This window comes from Chaetodon trifascialis, chromosome 9, assembly GCF_039877785.1.
Source record: "Chaetodon trifascialis isolate fChaTrf1 chromosome 9, fChaTrf1.hap1, whole genome shotgun sequence".
NCBI lineage: Eukaryota > Metazoa > Chordata > Actinopteri > Chaetodontiformes > Chaetodontidae > Chaetodon > Chaetodon trifascialis.
Genome location: NC_092064.1, coordinates 15,084,133 through 15,097,404, shown reverse-complemented (window position 1 = coordinate 15,097,404; position 13,272 = coordinate 15,084,133). Strand labels below are relative to the sequence as shown.

At 45.9% G+C, this 13,272-nt stretch overlaps 1 protein-coding gene across 1 annotated transcript; it reads left to right on the top strand.

The window, feature by feature from the left end:
- The first annotated feature begins 824 nt into the window (after positions 1-824).
- On the top strand, positions 825-9,624 carry fzd4 (frizzled class receptor 4). Its single transcript, XM_070970247.1, has 6 exons — positions 825-1,494; positions 4,578-4,715; positions 4,923-5,309; positions 5,436-5,581; positions 6,143-6,390; positions 6,514-9,624. The coding sequence occupies exons 1-6, from the start codon at positions 1,231-1,233 to the stop codon at positions 6,930-6,932; spliced, it is 1,602 nt and encodes a 533-aa protein (XP_070826348.1). The 5' UTR covers positions 825-1,230; the 3' UTR covers positions 6,933-9,624.
- Positions 9,625-13,272: the final 3,648 nt, after the last annotated feature.

The following is a 13,272-nucleotide window of genomic DNA, read 5'->3' as shown; positions in this document are numbered from 1 at the left end:
TATTTGTCGAGTTTTCCTCCTCCCAAAATATTTGCGCCAAACCCGAGCGCTTTCTCTCCCAAGTCCACTTTTACAATGCAGAAAAGCCAAAACAACACTCTTCACTGCCTGTTTCATGCTGTAAAAGAGAAGTCTTCTCCCAGGGTGCCACGAGCAAACAAAACCTGTCCAGTATGTGCATTCATTGCAATGCAAAACAGATTTCCAATTCTTCAGCATCACTTAAGGCCCTACTTTCAATTACAATGTCATGAGCACTTAGAGCTGATGGGCCTTTAGAGAAGGAGAGTGGAACCTGTGGTGAGGTTCCAGATGGGCTTAAAAGACCATTAGGGACTTTAAATATAAAGTAAAAACAGTCACTCTCTCACACACACACACTCACACAGAGAAAAATCTACTTTTCAGATGCTTATTTTCTAAAAATACAGCCAATAAAAACATATGTAAACCACATCAGCCAGTATAAATACAGGTTCTGGATATTGTCAGAATTAGGAGCAGAATGCTCGCTGATTTCCTTTGCAGGACGAGAGGAGAAAAGAGGAGAGGAGGCAACACAGTGAGGAAAGACGAGAAAAGGATGGAGGAGCAAATGAAACGAGGGGACGTGGGAAGAGAAAATGCTGAAGGAAACGAGAGGAGAGAGGAGGAGGAGGAGGTGGGATACGCGCACAGGGGTGGAGATGAGGCTCGCTCCTCTATTTTTCTCCCGGATCCCGCCCTCCTGGTCAGGGGTTGGTCAGGGAAACCCTACTCCCGCGCACGGATTGGTCGGCTCTCCTCTGGACGGGCAAAACAGTCTCTCCTCGCAGACACAATAAAGTTTAGAGCTGGACGTTTGCAGGCAGTAGGCGCAAAACCGGATCGCCGTGTCTCAACGCTGCGCTGCGCTTCTCCCCACGGACTTCTGAACGGGGAACAACGCAAAGAAGGACTGCGGGATTTATTACATGTAGGAATTTACAGATGCACATATTGTTTGGACTGAAAACACGCGTAGGACTCGCAATGGTTCTCTGCAGCTTTCTGGATATTTTCATCTACTGAATGGCTCGGAATTGGATATTATAGCCTCCAAAACGCACGGGCTCCACGCGCTCCTCTCCCGCTGGACTACAAGCACGCGCTGCTTTTTCCAGGGAGCCCGAACCAAAGTTTGTGCGCTCCGAAGAGGACATCAGCTGTGCCAGCGCGTACCGAGGGCAGCGGCTCAGCGTCGCGGTGACCATGCCCGGGATGGTGGTGTCGCTCAGCGGGGCAGCCCTGCTCGTCTTGTCCGGGCTGGTCTGTCCGCTCTGCGTGGTGCAGGCGTTCGGCGACGAGGTGGAGGAAATGACCTGCGACCCGATTCGGATCAGCATGTGCCAGGGTCTCGGTTACAACGTCACCAAGATGCCCAATCTGGTCGGCAACGTGCTGCAGTCGGACGCCGAGCTGCAGCTGACCACGTTCACGCCGCTCATACAGTACGGCTGCTCCAGTCAACTCAAGGTAAGTGAGTGAGTGGGCTGATGGGAGATACGCTCAGTGCGTACTGATGTCAGAATAGAACAGGCAGAGTGACGGGAAGCGCGCACTGGAGCTGCGGCATGGGCAAATTTAGGAACACCGATCCTGGACTTAAAAAAAGCATGGCTGGTCAAGATAGTCTGCTATATTTATGTGTGTGTGTGTCTGGCATAGTTTTGGGGGCACTGCAGACCAGTTAACTGGGTTTGTCCAATTGGGGAAAAGCTGATTTTGAGGTTAGTGCTTAAGGTTAAGGTTATGCATAGTGGTTATGGTTATGATAAGTCTCCAGGAAATGAATGGAAGTCTATGTAATGTCCCCCAAAGTGACCTAAGTTGTGTGTGTGTGTGTGTGTGTGTGTGTGTGTGTGTGTGTGTGTGTGTGTGTGTGTGTGTGTGTGTGTGTGTGTGTGTGCAGAGGGAGGGGTGAACAGTATGGTCCCAGAGCACATGACAGGGAGCTACAAGCAATAGCTGATTATTCAGTGAACTGTTCAGACTGATGGTGCCAGTGGTAATGAGGAGCATAATATAGGCTGACCCCCATAGAGTTAAAATAAGTGGAGGGGTCCCTGCCCGCCTGCCTTCCTTCCTGTTGTGCCAGGCTGTCATGCTAATTTCAATGAAAATGCCCCCTCTGTCTGTTGACATTCTGAGTTCATGCCCCGCACAGTGACAGCTGAGTCTTCAGTCCATATACTGTACTCTCTTCTCCTTGACAATGGTGCCCTCAGTGTGCTAAGACAAATGCAGCTTGTTTGCTTCATGCACCATGTAAGAAAAAAATCTGATTGGTCCTGCTCCACGTGGCCAGGATTTTATTTTAGATTAAAAGTTGTTCTGAAATGGCACGTCGTCTTCTTTATTTATAGATGTCTCACACAGCTACTTTGCATCATGACTCTTAGGAAGTTGTTTGCGGGGCTGGAGGTGATTTATCTTCAGCGTTTTGTGCTGAATTACTGTGGCTGCAGGTGTTATTTCGAGATGCTAAATTAATAAGATATATGCGTGCATGTGTGTGAGACATAAGAAGGAGCAACTGCAGTATAAAACCAAACTGCTTCCCATCCCACCATCCCACCCCCAGCTGAAAATTGGCCTGTAAGATTAGCTGACACCCCCCTCCCCGCTCTCCCTCTGTCCCACACACACACACACAGTGAAGAGGGAGGAAAGGGGAAAGGGAAACCGTATCCCCCAGCATTTGCTCTAATGGGAGGCTTCCTGACTAGTAACCGGAGCAGCTTTTAGCAGCGAAGTGACAGCACTCAGGTTACCAGCAGTTGGGGAAAATACCCAGAACGTGTTACATTACTGTCACTGGTGGAGTAAGTCACTGTGGGAAATATCAGAAATTACACTGCATCTAATTCAGTGTTGCACACTTCCTTGCATTGTGCGACAGCCGTGTTAATCGTCCCCTGGATAGATAAAATTCTGTCTTGTCTCATCTCTATCTTCTTCTCCTGATGTCATGAACGTCGTGTCAGTTGAATCACGTGCAAACAGACGAACAGAACCTCCACTCACACTCACACACAGGGCAACTGTTAGCTTTTTAAAGCTCATCTAATCGAACAGCAAATCGCTCAACCCCCAATACATGTGGTTCAGTTTGGGAACAAAGATTCTCTATCTGTGCTGAGACGCGTAAACTGTCTCCAGATCAGCCAGTCTGCTCCATTTGCTTCACTGCAGCCCAGATACTGATCAGAGGACAGCGTAACAAACTGGGTTTTAAGGGAGTTCCCTTTAACTCAGATGACCGAGTTTGACATCCTGTGCTTCCCATACACAGTGAGTAACACAGCGAGGAGTATCATGGCTTGACTCATAATCAAAAGACACGTCTGTTTCTGAGCTGATGGAGAAATATTTTTAGGTATGTAACACAAATGCTCCCTGATTCTGTATCTTCTACTCTTCAGTGATTTATTTACCATGGTTGTAATTTTGTGCACAGACGCACAGTTGTGTGTTTGCTTTGCAAATAGATTCTCACAGAAAGTAAGACTTGTATAATGTTTCTGTGTGTATTTATTTCCCAACCACGACACCCTTCTTGGATTCATGTTTCATTTGGGCTCCGTTCAAGGTCTGATTTCAAGCTGGGTTTTCTCTATCACTGGATCATGGCTACAAAGCTCAAAACATTTTTTCCCATTGAATATTTTGGTGTTTTTGAAATGAACAATGGCTGCAAACCCCCCCACTCTAATACACCACACTTCTGTCATCACCCTGTTCAATCTCGCAGGGCGCATGTGTGTTTCCTTTACCCGGAGGTGGTCGGGTGAACTGCGCTTTCTGCTTCTGTGTGTTTTCATATCATGATCCTGGCACAATCTTACACCCTGGTTTCACTGTAAAGGCATGAAATCGCCTAAAATTGAACCTTTTGTTAACCCAGAGCTCGTCTTCCCTCAATCACCTCAAACAGTGAATTGTGACTTCAGACTGTTCTCTATCTTTGTAACCCTGACTTCGATATCTATTTCAAAACCGCTGCCATGGGACAGAGAAAACTTAGCCTTGGATAAGGGGAGATTATGGTGCATTACAGGGCACATGCCCTCAGTGTTGTGAAGTTCACAGATTGTTTTTAAAGATGCAGAGTTGTATGTGTAACCTTGGAAGCAGGTTAGTGTTGGCGGCAGTGTTTGGACTCAAGTTGTGGATTTTCTTATTAGAAGTGAAAATAGAGACCCACTGCTAGAAGAGGTGATGCAACGTATTGAAAGTAAAGACAGAGAGAGCAGCAGGATAGTGAGTGGTGCGCGCAAGTAGATGGAGGATCAGATGTAATCCTGTTGTAATATATAGAAAGACTGGCCCACGGGGTAGTCACTGCACTGTTTCTGCATCTTGAACAAGCGCTAAAACATTGACACGAGTTACCTTCTGCTTCACAGTTTGCTTTAACTTAACAGCAACAAAGCATTGTACTGAAATAAGACATAACACTGAATAACGGTTACACTCTGCAGGGTCTCACTGCAGAATGCACACTCAAACAAAGCCAAACGTTCAACTTGTAATCCTGTATCTCCATTTCCCTCCAGTTCTTCCTGTGCTCAGTCTATGTGCCAATGTGCACAGACAAGGTTCCCATCCCCATCGGTCCATGCGGTAGCATGTGTCTCTCCGTCAAGAGAAAATGCCTCCCAGTGCTCCATGAGTTTGGCTTCATATGGCCTGAGGTGAGTCACATCATCGCACAGAAGTCCTGCTTTTATGAACTTAATAACGTGGTGGAGTGATGTAGGAACCAAAGTTCTGAGACGAAATGCTTTCTTTTAGGACAAAATAAACAAACACACAAAATGGATGCAATACACTTAAAAAAGTACGCATCACAGCCTTATTAAGCAACCAAAATGCCATTTCCCATCACGTCTCCTCTCCAGGTGCTCAACTGCAGCCTCTTCCCACCTCAAAACGACCACAACCACATGTGTATGGAGGGCCCGGGGGACGAGGACCCGCCGTACCAGCCCGTCCGCCATCCGCACCACCAGGAGGAGTGTCAGGCACTGGGATCCGCACCTGACCAGTACACCTGGTTAAAACAGACCGAGAGCTGCACTCTCCAGTGCGGCTATGACAGCGGGCTCTACCGGCGAGGGGCCAAAGTCTTCACGGACGCGTGGATGGCGGTGTGGGCCGTGCTGTGCTTCCTGTCCACCACGCTGACGGTCCTGACCTTTCTGTTAGATTCGCAGCGCTTCTCCTACCCGGAAAGGCCCATCATCTTCCTGTCTATGTGCTGTAATCTGTACAGCGTCGCCTACCTGGTCAGTGGGAGATTCAGTATTGTTTCACTGTTCTGTGCTTATTATTATGTTGTATATTTGAATTTTATAAGCTATGAATAATTTTTTCTTTTTTCTATCCACTGTCACTTTGTGCCCTTCCCTCAGGTGCGGTTGACTCTTGGGAGGGAGCGCGTTTCCTGCGACCTGGATGCAGCAGCAGTACCAATTCTAGTGCAAGAAGGGCTGAAGAGCACCGGCTGTGCCATAGTCTTCCTCCTGCTCTACTTCTTTGGCATGGCCTCCTCACTGTGGTTAGTACAAACAAACTCAGGCGCATGCACACGCACACGCAAACACACACACACACACACACACACACACACACACACACACACACACACTTTTTACCATATCAATCCTTCATCTCTTTGTCCCATTGTCACCAATTGTTGTGAATGGACTTTTGGGGGGAACACGAGACTTGCATCCTGTTTTCTTTAAAGTCTTAACTATCCTGTCTCATAACCTCTGCGCTACATGGATTAATTTCCACATACAAAGGCAGCCTTTGTAAAAAACAGAAGAAAAAAAGGCCACTTTTTGACTGTGTGCTACACCGCAGTTGCAGTGGAAACACACTGCTGCCACAGCTCTTTTTCTTCCTTTTCACTTTGCCCTCATTTTCCTGTTTGTCTTCGCTCGTCCCTTTTGGAGGAGAGCAGCCCGAGAATCTCACTCGCTCCTAAAACATGATCACAACCCTCTGACATGTCACTCATGACTCTCTGGTGTCACGATGAGTAGAGCACTACATGTGTCTGCCTGATTTGTTTTGATCTTTATGGAAAACTTGTTGTCCTGCTCTCTTTCAGGTGGGTGATCCTGACCCTCACTTGGTTCTTGGCTGCTGGACTGAAGTGGGGCCACGAGGCTATTGAAATGCACAGCTCCTACTTCCACATAGCAGCCTGGGCTATCCCAGCCGTCAAAACCATTGTCATCCTCATAATGAGACTGGTGGATGCGGACGACCTGACGGGGCTTTGCTATGTGGGCAACCAGCAGCAGGAGGCCCTCACAGGCTTTGTGGTGGCCCCACTGGCCACGTACCTTTTAATAGGTAACTACAACACGATAGTACCGTCGATTTGTCTATCTACTAAAAATTCATTCTTCAACATGCACGACCCCTCGGTTCGTTAATTGCTTATATATGACCGCTGTTTTCCTTTCTGCCCCTCAGGCACTCTGTTCATCTGCGCTGGCCTCGTGGCTCTGTTCAAGATCCGCTCCAATCTGCAGAAGGACGGCGCCAAAACAGACAAGCTGGAGCGCTTAATGGTGAAGATCGGAGTGTTTTCTGTTCTCTACACTGTCCCGGCGTCCACGGTCATCGGCTGCTACCTCTACCAGCTCTCCCACTGGGGGGAGTTCAGGGCCAGCCCGCGGGACTCATACGTGGCGTCAGAGATGCTTCGAATCTTCATGTCACTGCTCGTGGGCATCACGTCAGGCATGTGGATCTGGTCAGCAAAAACCCTCCACACCTGGCAGCGCTGCTCCGCCCGCCTGCTCAGGGATAGCAGGGCGAGCCGGGGGGTCAAGAGGGCACCAGGCGAGGGCTGGATCAAACCGGGGAAAGGCAACGAGACAGTGGTGTGAGGAGACGGGACGGTGGACTTCTACCTGCTTCGCGCTCACTAACAGAAACTCACTCTGCCAAACGAAAGAGGGAGAGGACAGAGAAAAGAGAGGGAGAAGAGCAATGTGACACAGGAGTTTCTCAACGACGTCACTGGATGTAAATGGCTCACTGAGAGTCTGGAAACAACTCACCCCCCTCTAACCGACCCCGCACCTCTTCAGGAGGAGAGAAGTGGAGGATTGGGTCGTACATAAGTAGCAACAGTCGCCTCTCTACCTCTGTGAGACTTCCTTTGCCCAGAGAGATAGAGAAAGCAAAAAGAAATGAAGGAGAAAGAGAGACTGGAAAGGCAGGACAGAAGCATTGATATGCAGACCAGACATGCCAATAAGCTGTGGAGCACCGCGTCTACCTCTCTGCCTCTCTTTCCTCCCCAGAGCCCCCAGCAGAAGAGACTGAACCTGCTGGACACAGTAAACCCTTCTACCGTTGTGTCTTTTTAGGGTCTTTTTGAAGTTTTGAATTTTACACTGGACGGTCCTGGTGCAGATGTGATGTAGGTTTGACGTTTCCCAAAAGCATCTGACAACTTCAGCCCCCGCGGGTGTTTCTGCCCGCACGGGAGAACGAAAAATCAATGAAACACCAGACCAAAAGCAACGAAAATCTGATGAAGACATATCAAATATGGCCTTAAATCTGTGACGTGTTTACATTTGAACAACATTTCGTTTTGTAAATTATCACCTTTTGTACAACAGAAAAAGAGCAAGTGATTGATTGCTCAAAAGTTTTTTGGGAAACCAGCTCTAAGCTGTAATAATGCACTATAATTATATACAGTATGTGAAGTGTCTGTGCTTGTCACAAGTGCATTACCAGGGATGACAGCAATGGAACTAAGCATTACACAGTATATTAATATGCAGAGAGCCTTTAACGGGGAGAGTTTGGTCAATTCTCAGAGTGAACGCTGTGGAGAAAAACAACTAATGTGGTTTGTTGCTCACTTTTCTTGCAAATATTTTGAGGGTGAGGGCGGACGGAGAAACATGATGAGAGTTTATTGTTTCATTTTGTCTTGTATATTGAGGTCAAGTCTGTGGTAATGAAGTCAAACTGCAGCGAATCCTCGGAGTACCCTGGCTGTGCCTTTTTATTGACCCGTACACGTGGAAGCGGTAAGGCGTCTGGGAAATGTAGGCCCGTGTGTGTTTTACCTCAGCGGTCCATGAGAAGCTCGGCGAACTGTGTGTTGTCTTCTGGGAAAGCCCGTACTGTACATGCTCTCGAGTTACCGTGAAGTCCAGGAAATTAAATTATTCCCTCTGCCCTCTTTTCCAAACATTGGACCCGAGGCGGGTTCAGGAATTAAGAGGTTATTAGACAATCACTTGCCAAAAGACACATTATGCTGCAACAGACACTTGCAGACGTATGCAGGTACACACACACACACAGAGGAATCCGTTCCCACGGATTTCATCCAGCAGCCTGTATGCGAGCGAGTCGCGAGCGCCGCGTTTGCACGTTTCTTCAGTGGAGCCGTCACAGAAGCACAGTGAAACCGGCACTGTTAACTGTCGTGTCTGTTCTGTCTGCGTATCTGTCTGCCTGACGCTCTCATTGGCCCGCTGCCCGCCTGCTTCGCTTTAACCTTCTCTGCTGCATCATGGCTCATTTCCCAGACAATCAAGTCATCCCTGGAAAAGATTACTGTACACTGCATTTCAGAATTTCATGGACAACAGAGACAGGATTTTTATTTGTAGTCTCCAGCGGCGCATTTTGCATTCTGTCCCGCCATTTTAACCTCCCTCAATAACCGCTTATAGAGATGACTATAAGCTTAAATCACAGTCAGTTATTCCCGCATTCACCAAATTCTGCTACTGCTCCCGTGCACCGTATATATATTTGCCTGACAATCTCTATCGTGAAGCTCTTGCATTTCAGTCTTTGAATGTACAAAACGTGGGGTGTGTGTGCCACATGAAGCGAAGAACATTGAGTTCTGGGCAGTTTAAATGGAATGATTTGTGTGTCATTTGAACCCTGATAGTGCCTCACACAGCCTGTCAGAGAGTCATTTTTACAGCGTGGGCTGTCCTTTTCCCAAAAAATGTTAAATGTAACAGCACCCTTATTGCATTCAGTACTTTTGGAGGTTCTGGTGAAACCCAGAACCCTGAAAAACCAGTGCCTCTCAAGCCAGCATACCATGGTATACTTATTACATTTCCAAAGCCAAACAAACGTTACATTGAGTTAAAGTAAATTAAATTAACCTCTGACCACCTCCCCTATGAGCTAATGCAGTTTCCCTCTTAAACTGTCTTAATGTCTTGGCTGTCTACGCTCATATGACCACACTGAGCTTCAGGTGACATTTCCAAACAGTCGCCGAATAGTCGTGCCTTGAAAGCGCAGTGAGTGTGCGCCGCGGCCTAATCGAGATGGAGAACCACTGGTAATACGGATTTGTAAATGCGTTTGAGAAGCCCACCAACACTGATCGCAGCCGCGAAAGAGTTTTTGGGCTGTTCCTCTGTGGAGAAACCCTGTTGTCTTGATGATGTCATTGATGTATTATAAAGAAACTGCTAATTTATCCTTGTAAAAAAGTGACAAAAAATGTTAAAACTTGTTTGTTATTTAAAAACACTTTTGTATCAGAAGACGATGATGAATAAAAACTTTTTGGTTTCCAATATCTTGCTGCCATGTTGCCTGTGTTCATGTGTGTACGTGTGTGTGTGTGTGTGTGTGTGTGTGTGTGTGTGTGTGTGTGTGTGTGTGTGTGTGTGTGTGTGCTTCAGATAAGTGCAACAGAATAAGAGCTGCCACCAATTGTTGTGTTTTAATGATTAAACTGCTGATTTCTTCATGATTAAGTGATCAATTCAGCTCTATAAAACATCAGAACAGAGTGAAAAATGCCTGTTCCAGTGTACTGAAGCCCAGGAGCATCTCTGAATGTCTTATTTTGTCAAGACACTTAAAAAACAAAAGAAAATCAGGAAATTATCACACTTGTTTGGTAGAAAATGAATAATCAGTTCTGACAATAGATGCTGATTAACTGCCTGTCAATTGACTTGATCAATAAATGCACTAAGAATAGATTTAACATCTAGTCAGTCATAGAAATGGAGCAGGCTTTAAAGATAAGGAGTAATCCTGCTTCAGCATTGTTTAGTCATTTCAGTGCCTCCTTAAATCCTTGACTGGGCTTTGAAGCGAATGAGCTCTGACTGCTTCGCGTGTCCTCTCACTTAATGGGTTGAACAATGCTGCCACCTCTTGCCTGATCAGACAAATGAAGTGTCGGCGCGTCACGAGGCTCGCGCACCACTCGACCGTCGTTTGCAGCCTCCTAACCGAGTTAACTCTGCGCGTGTTTACAGCGGTGACTCTGTCTTCATCTGCCCTGCTTCTCCTTTTAACAGTTACTGTGGGTTTGGATAAGAAATGCTCCATGACCACTTAATTTGTTTTGAATCCGCAGTGGAAACGCAGTGATTATATTGTGTAAACTTTACTGTGCCGTCAATCACATCTCATCAGCTCTGAACTTACAACCTCACCAACACACACACACACATACAGACACACACACACACACACACACACACACACACACACACACGCTGACGTTCACAGGAGCACACACACACACACACACACACACACACACCTCTGACTTCAAAATTTGTTGTAATTTGGTTTATCAATTACACTAAATGCACGCTAGGCTGTAATTTAGCAGCACAGGGGTAAAATTGCATCTGGAGAAACTGATTAATTCCGGGCTTGCTTGAGTGTGTGTGTGTGTGTGTGTGTGTGTGTGTGTGTGTGTGTGTGTGTGTGTGTGTCAGGAGAGAGAGCCCAAATATCTAAGTCTGCAGCTCAGATTGCCTTCCTGTAATTTACTGTGAGTGAATTGAGTGTTTGTTTAAGAATTCACTCAAAAGCCTGAGGTAAAGGGAAAGTGACAGCATCTACCGCTCTATTGTTTCCAGATGTGGCTCCACTAACACACACAACACACACACACACACACACACACACACACACACACACACACACAAGCAAGCATGTTCACAGACCTGACATGCACACTCACACAAACACAGACAGAAAGAGGAGGAGTTAAATGAGTTCAATGCTCTGAAATTCATACCCTAAATGGTGGTTTCTGTATAGGGGAGTGTGTATGAGTGTGTGTCAAAGTGAACAACATGCTGCAATTTTATCTGCAGGCTTCTCCCTCTCCGCAGCGGGTTCAACGTTTCTGTGGTTATTTGGGGATTCGGGAACTTGTCACACATAGAAGTCTTGAACGGCTACCAGCTCACCCTAAACGCCGTTTTGCCAACTGTAGAAATAACAGAAAAATACACGAATTCTTACTCAAGAATGACAGCTTTTACAGCGTAACCTCTGGATATCCACACTTGTGGTGACATTTGGACACAACCGGTTGATACTGTAAAAGCACACACACACGCACACACACACAGCAAACAGCATGCTAGTGTTTTTTTTACAAAGCTGAAATATGAAAGGGTCCTATTAAAATTCCTTGGACTAATATTCCTGGGAACGTATTTCCAGAGTTGGGTTCCCTTGTGTGTAATTGCGTGTATACCTCTGTATGCACGCATGGTTGTGTGTGCGTAAAGAGGAGGAAGAATAAAAGGGCGGATAGGCAGAAATAATGACAATGAAAAAAAAAAAACGGAGAAGAAAAAGAAGAAGCGAAAGAAAATCTAGAGACAAAAATAGAGGGGAGGGAGTGAGAGAGAGGGACTGAGCGAGAGGAAGAGAGCAAAGGAAATCTGTCATCCTCCAACAGCAGAGTGCTGCAGCTGTTCCCTCTCAGCAATGTTGAAACCATTTTCCCGTTCTGCTCTGCATCTCTGCCTGTATGAATAGTTTTGAGTAATGGCCACCACTAGGGATTCTGGGTGACGTAGCCGTCTTGGCCCGAGAGCCAATTTGGTGCGAGAAGGATTTGTAAATCCTGCTTCTCGGGGCCAAACAAGCTAACGAGTTGCGACTGAAATCCAAAAGCCCGGCCAAGAGAGAGATGGGAGCATTATTCACCATCAAGTTGGAACAGAGAGCTCTTTATGCGCGGCGGAGGGTGTGAAAGATGGAGGTTATTTTCTGCCGGACAAACATATATTATACGTTTCAGGTCAGCTCATCAGCACGTTAAGTATTGTTTTGATTTGGTGGAAGAAGATGCTCGCTGGAACAATATCGGACGAGCACGGACATCAAAGAAACACTGATTTACACCAATCAGGTCGTTCTCTGGCTTTACAAAGAAAGGTCTGTCTGCGTGCTTTTAATGGCTGTTGTCATGTGGTATAGTTTATTTAAAGAAACATGTTTATTGTAGGGTTTTTTGGCTTCAGTGAGCCCATATATTCCTAATAAATCATAATATCTCATAGCCCTCTAGTCCCTGAAACAACCAACTCTGGACTGAACCTCATAAAATCTGCACTTTACACAGGACAGTTTCATGTTAAGGTGTGAGAGCTGCTGGCTCCACCACCACACGACATACCCTCAGTCACCACTAGATGTCACTCTTTGTCCAGACCTTTGTGCAGCCATTTCTTGCTCCCCTTCACTGTATTAACGCTTGACTTAAGGTTATGTTTCCATTTATCCCAGTTTTATGCTCATTTAGACGAATCAGACACGACTCTTAGAAATATTAATGGACCAAAGGGTTAGAAATGACCGAGATCAACATCTGCTGGTTGGATGGAGGAGAAGCCTAATCTGACAAAATTCAATCAGTGATAACAAAATCCAGTTTTTAGTATCAACATATCACTTTCTGTCATCTCAACACTGGTTTTGGGCTCAAAATCATCCAAACAACTGAGAATATATTTCAAATAAAACACAAAATCTTTCTCCAGCATTTTGCTAGACACTTGCTCAGACACTGTACAATTTTAAGGTACTTTCATGTGATCCTACGACCATGTTTTCAACTGTTGCACTTTTTACTCCACTACATAGTTACTCATTACTTTTCCAGGGAAAGGCTCTGCACACTCACAGTCACAGATGAAAAATGGATGCAGTTGTGCTGAAAATTACATGATGCTTCCAAACTCTTTTTTTATATACAAGGTTTTTTTTATATAGGTTTTTATATACAAAACATATGATCTTTGCTGCAGATTGATGTAATTACCAAACAGTATAGGCTGTAGAGTTTGAGTTTGCTCTACCTCAACCAGCCACAACATTAAAATGCTGCTTATGTTTTAACGTATTGATTGTAACAAAAAGCAGCCATGGGGATAATGACGAGATGACGGCTGG